Genomic DNA, 14,672 nt, shown 5'->3' on the forward strand with positions numbered 1-14,672 from the left:
CTCCAAGAACATGGGAGGTCTTTCCATTTTCTAAGGTCTTCTTTAATTTCTTTCTTTAATGTTCTCTAATTTTCATTGGAGAGATCTTCCACCTCTTTAGTTAGATTTATTCCCAAGTATTTTATTTTCTTTGAGGCTATTGTGAACAGAGTTGTTTTCCTCATTTCCATTTCAGATGTGTCATTACTTATGAATAAAAATATTTAAGGTTTATGCATGTTTATGCATTTTATATCCTACTATATTGCTAAATTCTTTTATTAGGTCTAGAAGTTTTCTGGTGGCTTTTGAATTCTCTAAATACAGAATCATGTCATTGGCAAGTAGTGACACCTTGAGTTCTTCTTTTCCTATTCATATCCCTTTACTTTCTTTGGTCTGTCTTATTGCTCTGGACAGTATCAAGGACTATGTTGAATAGAAGTGTTGAAAGAGGACATCCCTGTCTTGTTCCAGTTTTTAAAGGGTATGCTTTCAGTTTTTCTCCATTAAGAATGATGTTGGCTGTGAGCTTAGTATAAGTAGCCTTTACATGGTTGAAGTATGTTCCTATTTTTTCTAGTGTTTTGAGCATGAAGGCTGTTGGATTTTGTCAAATGCTTTCTTTGCATCTATGGAAATACTTATATGGTTCTTAACCTTAAATCTATTGATGTGACGAATTGCATTTATTGATTTCTGAATATTGAACCAACCTTGCATCACTGGGATGAAACCCACTTGATCGTGGTGCACTATCTTCTTAATATGTTTTTGTATGTGATTTGCCAGAATTTTGCCAAAGATTTTTGCATCTATATTCATCAGAGATATTGGTCTAAAATTTTCTTTCCTTGATATGTCTGTCTGGTTTTGGTATCAGAGTGATGCTAACTTCATAGAATGAGTTTGGAAGGGTTCCCTCCTTTTCTATTTCATGGAATACTTTGAGGAGTATTGGTATAAGTTCTTCTTTGAAGGTCTTGTAGAACTCGGCTGAGAATCCGTCTGGTCCTGGGCTTTTCTTGGTTTGTAGACTTTTGATGGCTTCTTCTATTTCATTGCTTTAAGTTGATCTGTTTAAATTGTGTATGTCCTCCTGTTTGAGTTTGGGAGGATCATATGTCTCTAGAAATTTGTTGATGTCTTTGATGTTTTCTATTTTTTTGGAGTATAGATTTTCATAGTAGCTTCTCATTATGTTACGTATTTCAATGGTATCTTTTGTGATATTTCCTTTTTCATCACAAATTTTAGTAATTTGTGTTTTCTCTCTCCTCTTTGTTAGTGTGGCTAAGGGTTTGTCTGTTTTGTTTACTTTTTCAAAGAACCAACTGTTTGTTTTGTCAATTATTTGAATTGTTTCTTTTGTGTCAGTTTCAATGATTTTAGCTCTAATTCTAATTATTTCCTGTCATCTACTACTTTTGGTGTTATTCTGTTCTCCTTTTTCTAGGACTTTGAGATGTAATGTTAGGTCATTTAGTTGTTGACTTTTTCTTCTTTTCTTGAATGCGCTCCATATAGTAAATTTTCTTCTTAGTATTGCTTTCATAGTGTCCCTGAGATTTTGATGTATTATATTGTCATTCTCATTTCCTCTAAGAGTTTTTTTTATCTCCTCCCTGATTTTTTCTGTTATCCAAGCTTCATTCAATAGCATAGTATTTAATTTCCAGGTGTTGGAATAATTTGTTTTTTATTTTCTCATTGATTTCTAATTTTATTCTATTCTGATGTGATAGAACACAAGGTAGTATCTCTATTTTTTTGCATTTACTAAGGGCTGCTTTGTGGCATAACTTATGGTCTAGTTTAGTGAAAATTTATGTGCTGCTGAGAAGAAAGATTATTTGCTCATTGATGAATGAAATATTTTATATGTCTATTAAGTCTAAGTTATTGATTGTGTTATTGAGTTCTATGGTTTCTTTGTTTAGTTTTTGTTTGGAAAATCTATTCAGAGGTGACAGCAGTGTGCTAAAGTCACCTAGAATTATTGTGTTGTGGTGTATTCCATTCCTGGATTTGAGAAGGATTTGTTTGATGTACATGCATGCACTGTTGTTTGGGGTATAAATATTTACAATTGTTATGTCTTTTTTACTGAGTCCCTGTGCATGGTAGATTTTTTTCCCATCCTTTCACCTTTAGTCTGTGGATGTATTTTTCTATGAGATGAGTCGCTTGAAGGCAGCATATTGTTGGGTCTTTCTTTTTAATCCAATCTGCCACTCTATGTCTTTTGATTGATGAGTTTAGGCCATTAATATTCAGAGTTATTATTGAGGTATGATTTGTATTCCCAGTCATTTGGGCTTATTTTTGGGTTTTTAATGTGGCTTGGTTTCTCCTTTGAATGGATTTTCCTTTAAGGTAGTTCCTCCCTTTGCAGACCTACATTGTTGTTTTTCAATTCCTTTTCATGGAATATTTTGCTAAAAATGTTCTGTAGCACAGTCTTTCTTTTTGTAAATTCTTTTAACTTTTGTTTATCATGGAAGGGTTTTATTTTGACTTCAAATCTGAAGGTTAATTTTGCTGGTATTGGATTCTTGGTTGGCAACCATGTTCTTTCAGAAATTGAAATATGTTGTTCCAGGCCCTTCTTGATTTTAGAGTCTGGTCTGAGACATCTGTTGATATCCTTATTGGTTTCCCCCTGTATATAATCTGATGCTTTTCCCTCTCAGTTTTCAAAATCCTATCTTTATTTTGTATGTTAGGCATTTTATTATAATGTGCCTTGGTGTGAATATGTTGTGATTTTGTGCATTTGGTGTTCTGTAAGCCTCTTGTATTTGATTTTCCATTTCATTTTTCAGGTTTGGGAAATTTTCTGATATTATTTCATTGAATAGGTTGTTCACTCCTTTGGTTTGTATCTCTGTGCCTTCCTCAACCCTGATAATTATTAAATTTGCTCTTTTCATGATGTCCCATAGTTCTTGGAGGTTTCATTCATGATTTCTTATCATCTTCTCTGTTTGGGCAACTTTATTTTCAAGATTAAATATTTTGTCTTCATTGTCTGAGGTTCTATCTTCCATGTGATCTAGTATGTTGGTGATGCTTTCCACTGAGCTTTTTACTTGGTTTATTGCTTCCTTCATTTCAAGGATTTCCATTTGGTTTTTTAGAGAGCCTCTATCTCTTTGTTGAAATGATCTTTTGCTTCCTGCAGTTGCTCTTTCAACTGCTTATTGGAGAGATCATTCATTGCCTGCATTTGTTCTCTTATCTCATCCTTTGCTTCACAAATCATTTTAATTATGTATATTCTGAACTCTTTTTCTGACCTTTCTTCTACCATGCTGTCACTGGGTTCTATTAATATAGACTCCCGGTTTTTTTTGGAAAATTTTCTTCTCTTGTTTTTTCATGTTGTTCATGTATCTTCCTCTGTAGCAATGCAGATCCAGGGTATTGCAGTTTTCCCCCTATAGATTTATAGTGATTCCATAGGTTTCCAAGACCCCTTCTTTAAGGGGGAGATAAATATTAGTAGCACCCAGTATAGAAAATATGCAACCCTAAACCAAATAGCCCCTATGAAGACTTTAACAATATCATAATAGAGAGGGTGAGTTCAATTATTATCTACAGAATAACGGACAAAAAGGATGGGGAGGGATGTAGGATGTAACTGGTAATGGGATAAGAAAAGAGTACATAGAAGTTCTAGATCATAGAAAGAGTAAAAGTGTAATCAGAAGAAGTTGGTTGTTAGCATGAGAAAAGGAAGAAAGAGACTCTGAGGAAACAGGTAAATAAAAGGAAAATAGAGCAAGAAAAGTAAAGAAGTAAAAACTTAAAACTTTTCAAAAAGGAGAAAAACAAAAAAAGAAAAACTACACCATCACAGTCATATAGTATTCAAATCTCCCAGTCTTCAGTAGCCTGATGCATGTGAGGTACCTGACAATGAGCTTCAAGTCTCCAGCAGGTGTCTCAGGATGGGATTTGCCCCACCTAAAGATGGGAGTTTCTGCTTACAGGATAATCCAAGATGTACACATTGACTTCCAAATGTGTTGGCAAATGGGAGCTGCTGCTTGGGACATGGGCGTGGTCAGCCAGGGATCCTGGAGGTGGGGTGTGGTCAGTCTGGTTGAGGGTTCCTGGAGACAGGGTGTGGTCAGTCAGACTGAGGGGTCTTGGAGAATGGACTCAGTCAGTCTGCCTGGGGGTCTTGCAGGTTCTGGTTGTTGTCTCAAAATGGTGGTAGCCATGTGTAATGAAACATGCAGGTACTGTGACAGTGGACCTCCAGGCAACAGCAGGCAGCTAGTGATCTGCTGGTGGTCTGCAGTCAGTCTGCAGGATACTGGTGAACAATCAGTAGGTGGACTTCAGACGGTGGGTGGTGAGTAGGTGAGAGGCAGGTGGTGGGCAGGCAAGAGGCAGGCAAATGGGCAAATGGAGGATGATAGGCACCAGTCAGTGGCCAATCTGCACTCAAAAAGTAGTCAATATGCTGTAGACTGCAGGTGGTCGCAGTGGACAAATGGGGTAAACATCTGGGGATTGATGAGCAGCAAAGACTTCCTCATAGAGAAACAGATATGTCTGCTTGAAACCCGAGTTACAGAGCAACAAGGAATGTAGTCTCCCTCTACTCTGCTATCTTGCATCCCCTTTCCTTACATTATTAATATAAATAGTCATATGCCACTTCTGTACCTTGCTCCTGCAGGTTAAAAATGCCATGTTAGCAGGAGCCATAGGAATCATCTTATACTCAGATCCAGCCGACTACTTTGCTCCTGGGGTACAGCCATATCCCAAAGGATGGAACCTTCCTGGAACTATAGCCCAGAGAGGAAATGTATTAAATTTGAATGGTGCTGGTGACCCGCTTACTCCAGGCTATCCAGCTAAAGGTAATGGATGAGCCTATGAACCCATCAGTCTACCATTTTTACGAAAATATTCCTCCATGTTTTAGATGGGAGAAAAGTCTGCATTTGTAGAATAATATTAAAACTAAAAATGTATGCATTTATATCATTTGAATTATTACTACTAAGAAATCAAAATAATTTCCCTTGTAGTATGTATGTTTGGTGTATATATGTATTTGGTGCTAGGAATTGAACCCCAGGACACTCAATTGCTGAGCTACATCCCCACACGTTTTTATTGTTTATTTTGAAACAGGTTCTGAATAAGTTAGTTAGGGCCTAAGTTACTGATACTGACCTCAAACTTGCACCCCTACGGCCTCAGCCTCCTGAGCTACTGCAATTACAGGAATGTGCCAGTCGGCATGGCCTTTGTATTATTTTTAGGTTTAAATTCTCATAAAGTGTAGGTATGGGAAGGGGACATTCAGTTGGTATTCTTCTTCTACATATACTAGTGAAGATTTTCAGAAATGTTGCTTCTTATACCAAAAGTAATATTCCTCTTAACTAACTAGGATTTAGAGTTTTCTAAGTTTTCCAAGGGTTGTATATTACTTTAGATCACACTTCTAATTTCAAGAAATACAAATAAGGGTTTTTTATCACTGTCATTTTAAATGTAAAATTTGAAAAGGTATCTTCACAAATCTATTACCCCTAAAACTCCTCCCATCTCTGTGTAGTCCCTTCCTATCTACTCTTCTTTCCTTTTCAATACCAATGCCTAGGCAACAATGGATCTGTTTTTTCTCAGCATAATTAGTTTGAGATCCGTTCATGTTGGCATTTCTGTCAATAGTTTCTGACTATTATTGTCTTGTCTGCCTATACCATAGTTTGTTTACTCATTTACTTGTTGATGGACATATGGATTATTTCAATTTAGAAACTTTGGCACATAAAAGTGCTATGAACAATTTTATAAGTATTTGTAAGTATGTATACTTTTATTTCTCTTGGGTAAATATTTGGAAGTAGAATGGTTGAATAAGATGGTAAATGGATATTTAACTTATTAAGAGATTTTCAAATTGAATTTCCAAAGGGGCTGGTCCACTTTGTATTCTAATAAATGACACAGTTCCTACATCCTTGCCAACAGTTATATGACAATGTCTTTTAGTTCTGGATTTTAATAGGCATGTAAGTCCTCTAAGTTACAACTCTTACTTTTTAAAGTATGGTCAATTCTTTGTTCTTTCTGGGTGAATTTTAGAGCTGTGTTTCTAATTTCCCAGAAATTAGAGATTTTGCAAGATTTCTTTTTTTCTGCAAGTTTGAGATTGAGGAAAATGTATAGAACTTTTAAATCTTTTGGTACGTGAAAAAGGTACAACTCTTTACTATTTAATTTCTCTCAGCAATGTTTTATAGTTTCACTGTATGTATATTAGTCAGGGTTTCTAGAGGAATGGAATCAATAGAAAGTATGATTATAAAAGGGGATTTATTAGATTGGCTTACATGACTGAAGCTGGATAGTCTACAATGGCCATCTGCAGGCTAGAGAGTTGGAAGAACCAGTAACTGCACAATCCAAGAATTAGAGGCCCCAGAAATAAAAGGATCAACAGTATCAACAGCTACCATAGTCTGAGACCAAGGCTTCTGGAAACTCCCTAGAGAATCACTGGCAGATTCCACTTTGGAAAAGTGAAGAAGCAAGAGTCTGATCTCCTTGGACGATCAAAGCAGCAATCAAGAACCCATTCAAGAAGAGTCAAGCTTGCATCTACATCTGCTTCTTTGTTCTTCCAACTTGTATTCCATTCAATCCACCATTGTTGGGTGGTGCTGCCCATACTTAGGGAAGGTCTCCACTTCAGTTCACTATTCCATATTCCAATCATTCCTAGACACACCTCATTGACACACCCAGAAGCCTCTTAATCATTGGCATCTCTTAATCCAATCAAGGTAACAATTCAAATTAACCATTGTAGTATGGACCATGAACATCTTGTAGATTTGTTCATAAGCATTTCATCGTTTTGTACTATCATGAATTACTTTTTAAATCTCAAGTCTTATTGTTCATTACTAATAAATAGTAATGAAATTGTATTTCTTGAAAAAATGCATTAACCCATTAATGCATTTTAAAATGCATTAAACTTGTTAAGTTCACCAGTTATTTCTAAGTTTTTTGTAAATTCCATTAGCATTTTTACATAGATGATTAATTTTGCAAATAAAAAGAGTTTTCTTTGCTTTTATTCGGTATGTGTTTCATTTCTTTTTCTTGCCTTATTATACTGACCAGCAAGCACCTTCAGTCCAGGTGGAACAGAGTTGTTAGAGTAGACCTCCTTGTTTTGTTTTTGTTCCAACAGGGAAATCATTCAGTCTTTCTCCGGTAACAGAATTTTTTGGAATTGAACTGAGGACCTCTCACATGCTAGTCAGTGACTCTATCACTGAGCTGCTTGCTGAACCCTTTTGTAAAATTTTAATTTGAGGCAGGGTTTTGCTAAATTGCCCAGGCTGGCCTTGAACTTCTATTCTTATTCCTCGGCTTCCCCAGTGACTGGAATTACAGGTATACACATGGCCAACTCTCTGTTTAACATGATGCTAGCTCTAGGTTTTTTATGAACATTTTTGTTGAACTGAAGGAGGTCACTTCTATTCTATTGTACTTAGCATTTTTGTCAGTAACCCATATTGGATTTTGTTAAATACTTTTTCTTTGTATATTGAGATAATCTTATGTTGTATTGCCTTTGTTGAAGTATACTATTTTTTTTTAAACGTTAATCCAACCCTACCATCCTGGTATAAACTACTTGGTCACAATGTATTTTGATTTTATATATTATTTCACGTGTGCTAAATTTTTCTTGAGGATATTTTGTTTATGATCATAATCTAAAGTGGTCTGTAAATTTTTTTGTAATATTGTCATTTTGGAATGGGGGGACTATTACAATTTTTTCATTTTTCTGTGTGAATTTATATAGAACTGGTTAAATTTTGTCTACAGGGGTTAGGATAGAATTCCCAAGTAATTCATTTGGACCTGAAGTTTCATATGTAGAAATTTTTTCTATTTTAACTACCAGTTGAATTTTTGTAATAGACATATGACTGTTCAGGTTATCTATTTAGTCTTGAATGACATGGTAATTTATTTCAAGGATTTTGTTCATCAAAATTATCAAACATATGGGTGTAAAATTGTTCATAATACTCATTATTTTGTCTATCAAGTTCATAATGATATTCTCTCCTTTATTTTTTCATTAGCAATTTATGTTTGTCCCTTTGGTTCATTATCTTTCTTGTTAGATTTTTCAGTTTTCTGGATCTTCTCAAAGAATCAGCTTTGTGTCTCATTTTTTATTTCCATTATTTTGTGTTTGATTCATATATTTTTAGATATAGTCTGACTTTTTTCCTTTATCCTGTTGTTTTAACTTTCATTTTTCTTCTTTTTCTAGCTCTTAAGGTGGAATCTGATTTCATTTGTTTGAAAATATTCCTTTTCTAAAGATAAGTGTTTTAGTGCCATTATTCTACAAAGCACTGCTTTATCTGTCCTCTACAATTTTTGTTATATTATTTTTATTTTTATTCAGTTCCAAATACTTTATCATGTCTCTTTGCATTTCTACTTTGACTTATAGATTATTTATAATTGTGTTATTTAATTTTCAAATATTCAGGTGTTTTCCAAGTGTCTTTCTAATGTTGGTTTCTAATTCCACTGTGGTCAGAGAACATAATTTGTATGATTTTATGGGTACTGAGATATGTTTTATGATCCAGAATATAGTCCATCCAATACATATTTTATATTCACTTGTAAAAAAAGGAGTGGAGTATTCTATAAATGTCAATTTGGTCAAGTTAATACATACTGCTATTCAATTCATATATTTACGGACTTTCTAAATGTATTGTTAAATTTTTTGTTTGAACAGTCAATTGTAAAGGTACCTACATAATAAGAAATAGTTGTTTGGCAAAAATATTTCATCTATTTTGTCATTTTTACTTTGTTTCAGATATTTTTTCTTTCTTGACTGAAAGTCAACCATTCTTATGAGATTTTAAGTCTGGCAATACTTTTCCATCTGCCTTTGAAGAGAATTTTGAATTACTGTTTGAATCAAATATTGATCATTAATTCCCAAGACCTTATATAAATACTATTTTTCCCCAATTATTTCTAGTTTTAGAATCTGAGACATTTTCTAGGCATCTGGTTAACTGAAACTTCTCAAAGAAAGATTCAAAATATCCTTGAGGAAATTTAAAAAATCTTGTAACATTAAAGAGAATTAGGTGAAAGGTAAAAACAAAATTGAGTATCTATAATCCCTGTCGTTAGTTTTTCCTTAAGATGTTAACAACTTAAATCTTACTTTTGGACCTGATAGGCCACAGGAAAACAATTGTTTTTATTTTGGGGGGACTTTTAATTTTTATATAATTGCAAATGTCTAGCAAATTTGGCTGGTCATAGTGGTACATGCTATACTCCCAGCTACTCAGGAGGTTTGAAAGTTTGAGGCTAACCTGGGAAACTTAGCAAGACCTTGTCTCAAAATAAAATGAGAAAAATGTTGGGGATATACCTCAGTGGTAAAGCACTGACCTAGCAGGGGTCAAGCCCTGGGTTGAATCCCCAATTGGTACTGAAAAAACAAAATGTATAGCAAAGACATATCATAACACAAGATTTTCCTACATATTTCTTGCTCAGATTCTTCAATTGTTTTCATTTACATACTTGATTTTGCAGAGTATACCTTCAGACTAAATGTTGAAGAAGGAGTGGGAATCCCAAAAATACCTGTACATCCTATTGGATATAATGATGCAGAAATATTATTACGGTATAGTTTTTCTAGTTGTATATGAGAGGAAGATATTTTGCCAACTCAATTATGTTAAAAGTAAAGTCTTGTATCAAAATAACTCCTTAAGTAGGAATGATGAAACTTTCTATTCTGCAGCAGGAGCAGTTTAGTGACTAGAAAATAATAAAACATTGCTCTGGTTGCTAGAAATGAAATTCTTAAATGCAAAACTGTGTTTAAAGGTAAAAAATAAATACTTGTTTGAGATTTGTTTTCAAGTATTTGGGTTTCTTTATATTTTCAATAAATATTTACTTATACCTGCTCTATAGTTCAAAAATATGATCATGCTCACCACTTACTAGATGTATGATCTTTCACCAGTTGTTTATTCTCTGATTCAGTTTTCTTATTTATAAAACAAGGACTGTAATGTTTCTCCCTGATGGAGTTGTCATTCATTTATACTAGTTAGCACAGTGTTCAGAATATGGTAAATGCCAATTCATGTTTATGGTTACTGTATTCTGAATACTGAAGTTTCTTTACATGTCTCCCAACTTCCATTGTTTCAATGTTTCTACCAGAACATCTTTAAGATCTCTTTATGGGTACCCACTCTATAGTTGACAGCTTCTTTACAAATTAATTTCTTCCTAGCACAGTTATGAATTTTCTAATGTTGAATTTCTTGGACTTACTGTTTCCCCACATAAATAAGATAAAGGATGAGGAGATTCTTACTTCCCATGTGCCTTCAATATTCTATGCTTTTCCTCCTCAGCTCTTAGCACTAAAATATTATTGCGTATTTTACTTATTCGTACCAGTTACAGCTGTCTCACTAGAATAAAAGCTCCCCAGATAGAAAATGAAAGGGATTTTGTCAACCTGGTCAATAAAGAGTTCCTAGTTATAGAGTGAAATATCTCAGTATGAATTTGATTTTTTCTTGGAAAGTGTGATACTCAGCCTTTTTCTGTCATCTCATTCTCTCTTGATAGCCACTTGGGAGGAACTGCTCCACCAGGTGAGAATTGGAAGGGAGCTCTCAATGTGGGTTACAATATTGGACCTGGCTTTACTGGGAATGAGTCTTTCAGGTAATTTTGTATTACTTTCATAACTTGGAAAAGTTTTATATTTCAGTGGAAACATGTGAAGATAAGTGTTCCATTAGGCAGTTTTTGCTTATCTCTTTTCCTCATTGTCACTAGTGAAAATTTTCTCATTTTATATCACTTAAAAAGTACTTACAGAATGAACCATTGAATTCTTTTTTTTTCCCCCCCCTGCAGAGCTAGGGATTGAACCCAGGGCTTCACACATGCTAGACAAGTATTCTAAGACTGAGCCACATCCCTAGCCCCACCATTGAATTCTTGGAGTGATATTCCAAAATTAGTTTCAGAGTCTCATCAAATTACTATATTTGAATTTTAGACTTAACATTTCAAGTAATAATTTTTTAAACTTTTCTTTTCACTTAAAGTTTTAGAAACAATTTTTTCAATAACTTTCAAAATGCTATATATGTATGTGAAACATTAGTTTAAGCTAAGGGAGAGAATATAGGAGAACAGAGAAAGGAGCCAACAATCTTTAGTTGTATGCTGTGTGTTAAATGAGTTAAAATGAATTCATCATGTAGCTACTGTAAAGATCAATAGACTTGTTATTTTTAACACACGAAAGCATTATTGTAGAGGAGGAAGGATTGTGGGAATGTATCTACTGAGTTAGGTCTACAGAAAGAATAAAAATTTCCCAGTGGGTCAAGGCAGGCAGAAAATGCTAGCTACAGAGTCAGTTTGAAGAGAGTTTGTGGAATGGCACTGCAAGATAAGTTTGCTCTCTTTTTGTTTGTTTGTTTGTTTGGTATCAGGGATAGGGATTCAACCCAGGGGCACTAAATCACTGAGCCACATTCCCAGCCGTTTTAATTTTTTTGATTTTTGAGACAGGGTCTCAGTAAGTTGCTTAGGGCCTTGCTAAATTGCTGAGGCTTGTTTTGAAGTCATTGGGATTACAGGAATGATCCACACACAACACCTGGTGTGAGTGTGTTTTTTTTAGTTTTTTAAATTCTTTGTATTTCCAAACTGTTAAAGTACTAGAAATTCAATTTCCTTCCTTAATAGGAACTTCAGAAACATTTAGCTAAACAATGTTTCTGTATTTCTATCATCATCATCATCATCATCATCATCATCATCATCATCAATCATTTTTGGTGGTGGTTATTGAACCCAGGATCTTGCTCATACTAAGCACATGCTGTACCATTGACCTACACCACAACTCTCTGTTATTAATTTTTATTTCTCAGTAGCAAAAATGAACATTTTACTTAATGACTTAAATGTTAAAACCATTCAATAGTTTTCTCTCCAAGGTACTTTTTTGTTGAATGTTGCATGTGGATTAATTGTGCATTCTGAAACACACTATAATTTGGTGGGAGACAGAATCTGCACTTAACAACATACAGGTTTTGGCAGCTTCATTGTTCTTCCATTTAAAAATAATCACAAATGAAGGAACTGGGTTCCTTCATTTCATTCCCAGAATAAATAAAGACTTATTTTGTTCTTTTGTGTAAAAGTGACTCAACATTTTCCTGTGTCATTCTTGATTTATGAAACATGTTTTTTTTTTTTCTGTCTGTTGAGCTTGATTGTATTTTCCCTTGTTTTCTAATTTGGTTAGTTTATATTCATGAATGACTATTTAAAAACCTGGCCCAAATTAAAATCAACAGTGAGAGTCTGGAAAAGTTTCATTATGTAGTTGTGCATTTTAGCAGGAGCTTCACAAGTTGTAATTCAAGAGTAGAATTTATCATGGTTCTCACAGGCAGGACTCAGGTAGTTCTTCAACTCTGTACCTATAGACTACTTTCATAGTCTTGAAGAAAGTTATTGAACAGTAGGAGTTAATATAATTAATAAAGTCATACATCACTTAATATGGGGATATGCTCTGAAAAATGAATCATTAGCAATTTCATTATTGCTAGAACATTAGAGAATGTACTTACAGAAACTTAGATGGTATATATTAGTCATCTGCCATCGTCTTCTGATGTCATCAAAAGATGCATTAAACATAAGATGTATGAGGCTCTGCCAGTGTAACATGGCATATTATTTTATAATAAATTTATTTTTAATAAATAGAAGGTATACACTATAAATTACTGATGAAAATGGTATTATATACTATACATAATTGTACATACTACACTTTTATATGGCTGGCAGTGTAGTAGGTTGGTTTACAGCAGCATCTTCACAAATACATGACTACTATGTAACATTACAGCAACTATAATGTTACTAAACTATAGGGATTTTTCAGTTCCGTTATAATCTTAGGGGACCACCATCATAGATTGTAAAGACAAATGTTCAAATAATTGGCTTATGTTTCCTCCATTTATTAATAATGGGCTGTCTTCATTAAAATAGGATGTATTTAAACCTTTTTGAATAAATGCCCAAGATACTTAATAGACTACTTAGAATTGTAAACAAGTGTTTATAATAAAGCTCTGAGAAGGAAGAATATAGATATTATCAGTTCTTAAAAACTGACTTCAAATTGCATGCTTAAATACTTAGGTGTAAATTGTCACAATGTCTGCAACTTCCTTACAAAGCATTCAATATTAATGATTCTTGAATTTAGGTGAGATATACATGAAAATTCATTGTCCTCTTGTACAATTTTCTGTAGTTTTGTGATTTTTCATAATAAAATGTTGGAAGAAAACTGTAAATATAATACTCTATATGAAGTAATTTTTCCTTTTGAAATTCTAGGAAAGTTAGAATGCATGTTCATAATACCAACAAAATTACAAGGATTTACAATGTAATTGGAACGATCAGAGGATCTGTAGAACCTGGTGAGTCATCAAGTTCTTTTAAGCAGTTTGTTTTTACAAAGACTAAGAGTAAGAAAATATAAATTTCAGTCAACAATTGATATTTTTCTGCCTTTTTTGCAACTACTAAATTTGGGGAAAATTGTACAACTAAAAGTTAACTTTTTGCTGATTACTTTTTATGGGGGAAACTCAAGCAGAAGGAAGTTTAATTTAAAGACATACATTACAAATATTTATAATGTATTCAGAGTTGTTCTTTTGAACACTTTCTTTTCCAGACAGGTATGTTATTCTGGGAGGTCACCGTGACTCTTGGGTTTTTGGAGGTATTGACCCAACCACTGGGACTGCTGTTTTGCAAGAAATTGCTCAGAGTTTTGGAAAACTGATAAGTAGAGGTAAGTAATAAGAGAATATGCTAGGTGATAAGAGAACGTGACTTCCTTAAATTTCTTTTATTCCTCGGCAGGTGTACCTAACTTTGTATGTTAACAATGATTACAGGCTGGAGACCTAGGAGAACTATCATTTTTGCCAGTTGGGATGCAGAAGAATTTGGATTGCTGGGTTCTACAGAATGGGCTGAGGTAAATATGAAGGTCAAGGTTCTTGTTATTTTTTTGATCAACAGAGAACAAATATATATCTCAGGATGAGCACTGCTAGATTCCACTACCTAATATGGTTTTAATTTGAAAAATGATTCAATAGAATTTAAGAAACAGAATTTGTTTTTACTTTCTTATTACTTTGGTAAAACAGAATAGCCTCTTAGTCTGCAAACAAATTCTATTCATTGTCAATATTTTAGTTTCCATTTGTATTTATTTTGTGAAAATAAAATCAATAAACTCAACATTAGCAAGCATTTTTTACATGTGAATTCAATCATTTAAAAACTGATTCAGATCCTTGAACTAATTTTCAAATTTTTAAAGTGTCCTTGGAGGTCTTCTGGGAAAGTTTATTTTATTAAAATGATTATACTCTGATATCATTTCACATTTACAAATTCCATATAAAATTACAACCATACTTACATTTTGCCTTTTATAACATATATACATATATATGTTAAGATATATATAT

The 14,672-nt window shown here is 33.6% G+C and overlaps 1 protein-coding gene across 1 annotated transcript in view; it reads left to right on the top strand.

Moving 5' to 3' along the window:
- Naalad2 (N-acetylated alpha-linked acidic dipeptidase 2) overlaps window positions 1-14,672 on the top strand; it is a 44,471-nt gene that overhangs the window by 12,457 nt on the left and 17,342 nt on the right. The window contains exons 6-11 of the mRNA XM_047519062.1: window positions 4,676-4,862; window positions 9,634-9,727; window positions 10,696-10,794; window positions 13,516-13,601; window positions 13,862-13,981; window positions 14,088-14,170. Coding sequence (XP_047375018.1) covers window positions 4,676-4,862; window positions 9,634-9,727; window positions 10,696-10,794; window positions 13,516-13,601; window positions 13,862-13,981; window positions 14,088-14,170 — 669 coding nt within the window. The remainder of the gene's footprint in view (window positions 1-4,675; window positions 4,863-9,633; window positions 9,728-10,695; window positions 10,795-13,515; window positions 13,602-13,861; window positions 13,982-14,087; window positions 14,171-14,672) is intronic.

This window comes from Sciurus carolinensis, chromosome 11, assembly GCF_902686445.1.
Source record: "Sciurus carolinensis chromosome 11, mSciCar1.2, whole genome shotgun sequence".
Lineage (NCBI taxonomy): Eukaryota > Metazoa > Chordata > Mammalia > Rodentia > Sciuridae > Sciurus > Sciurus carolinensis.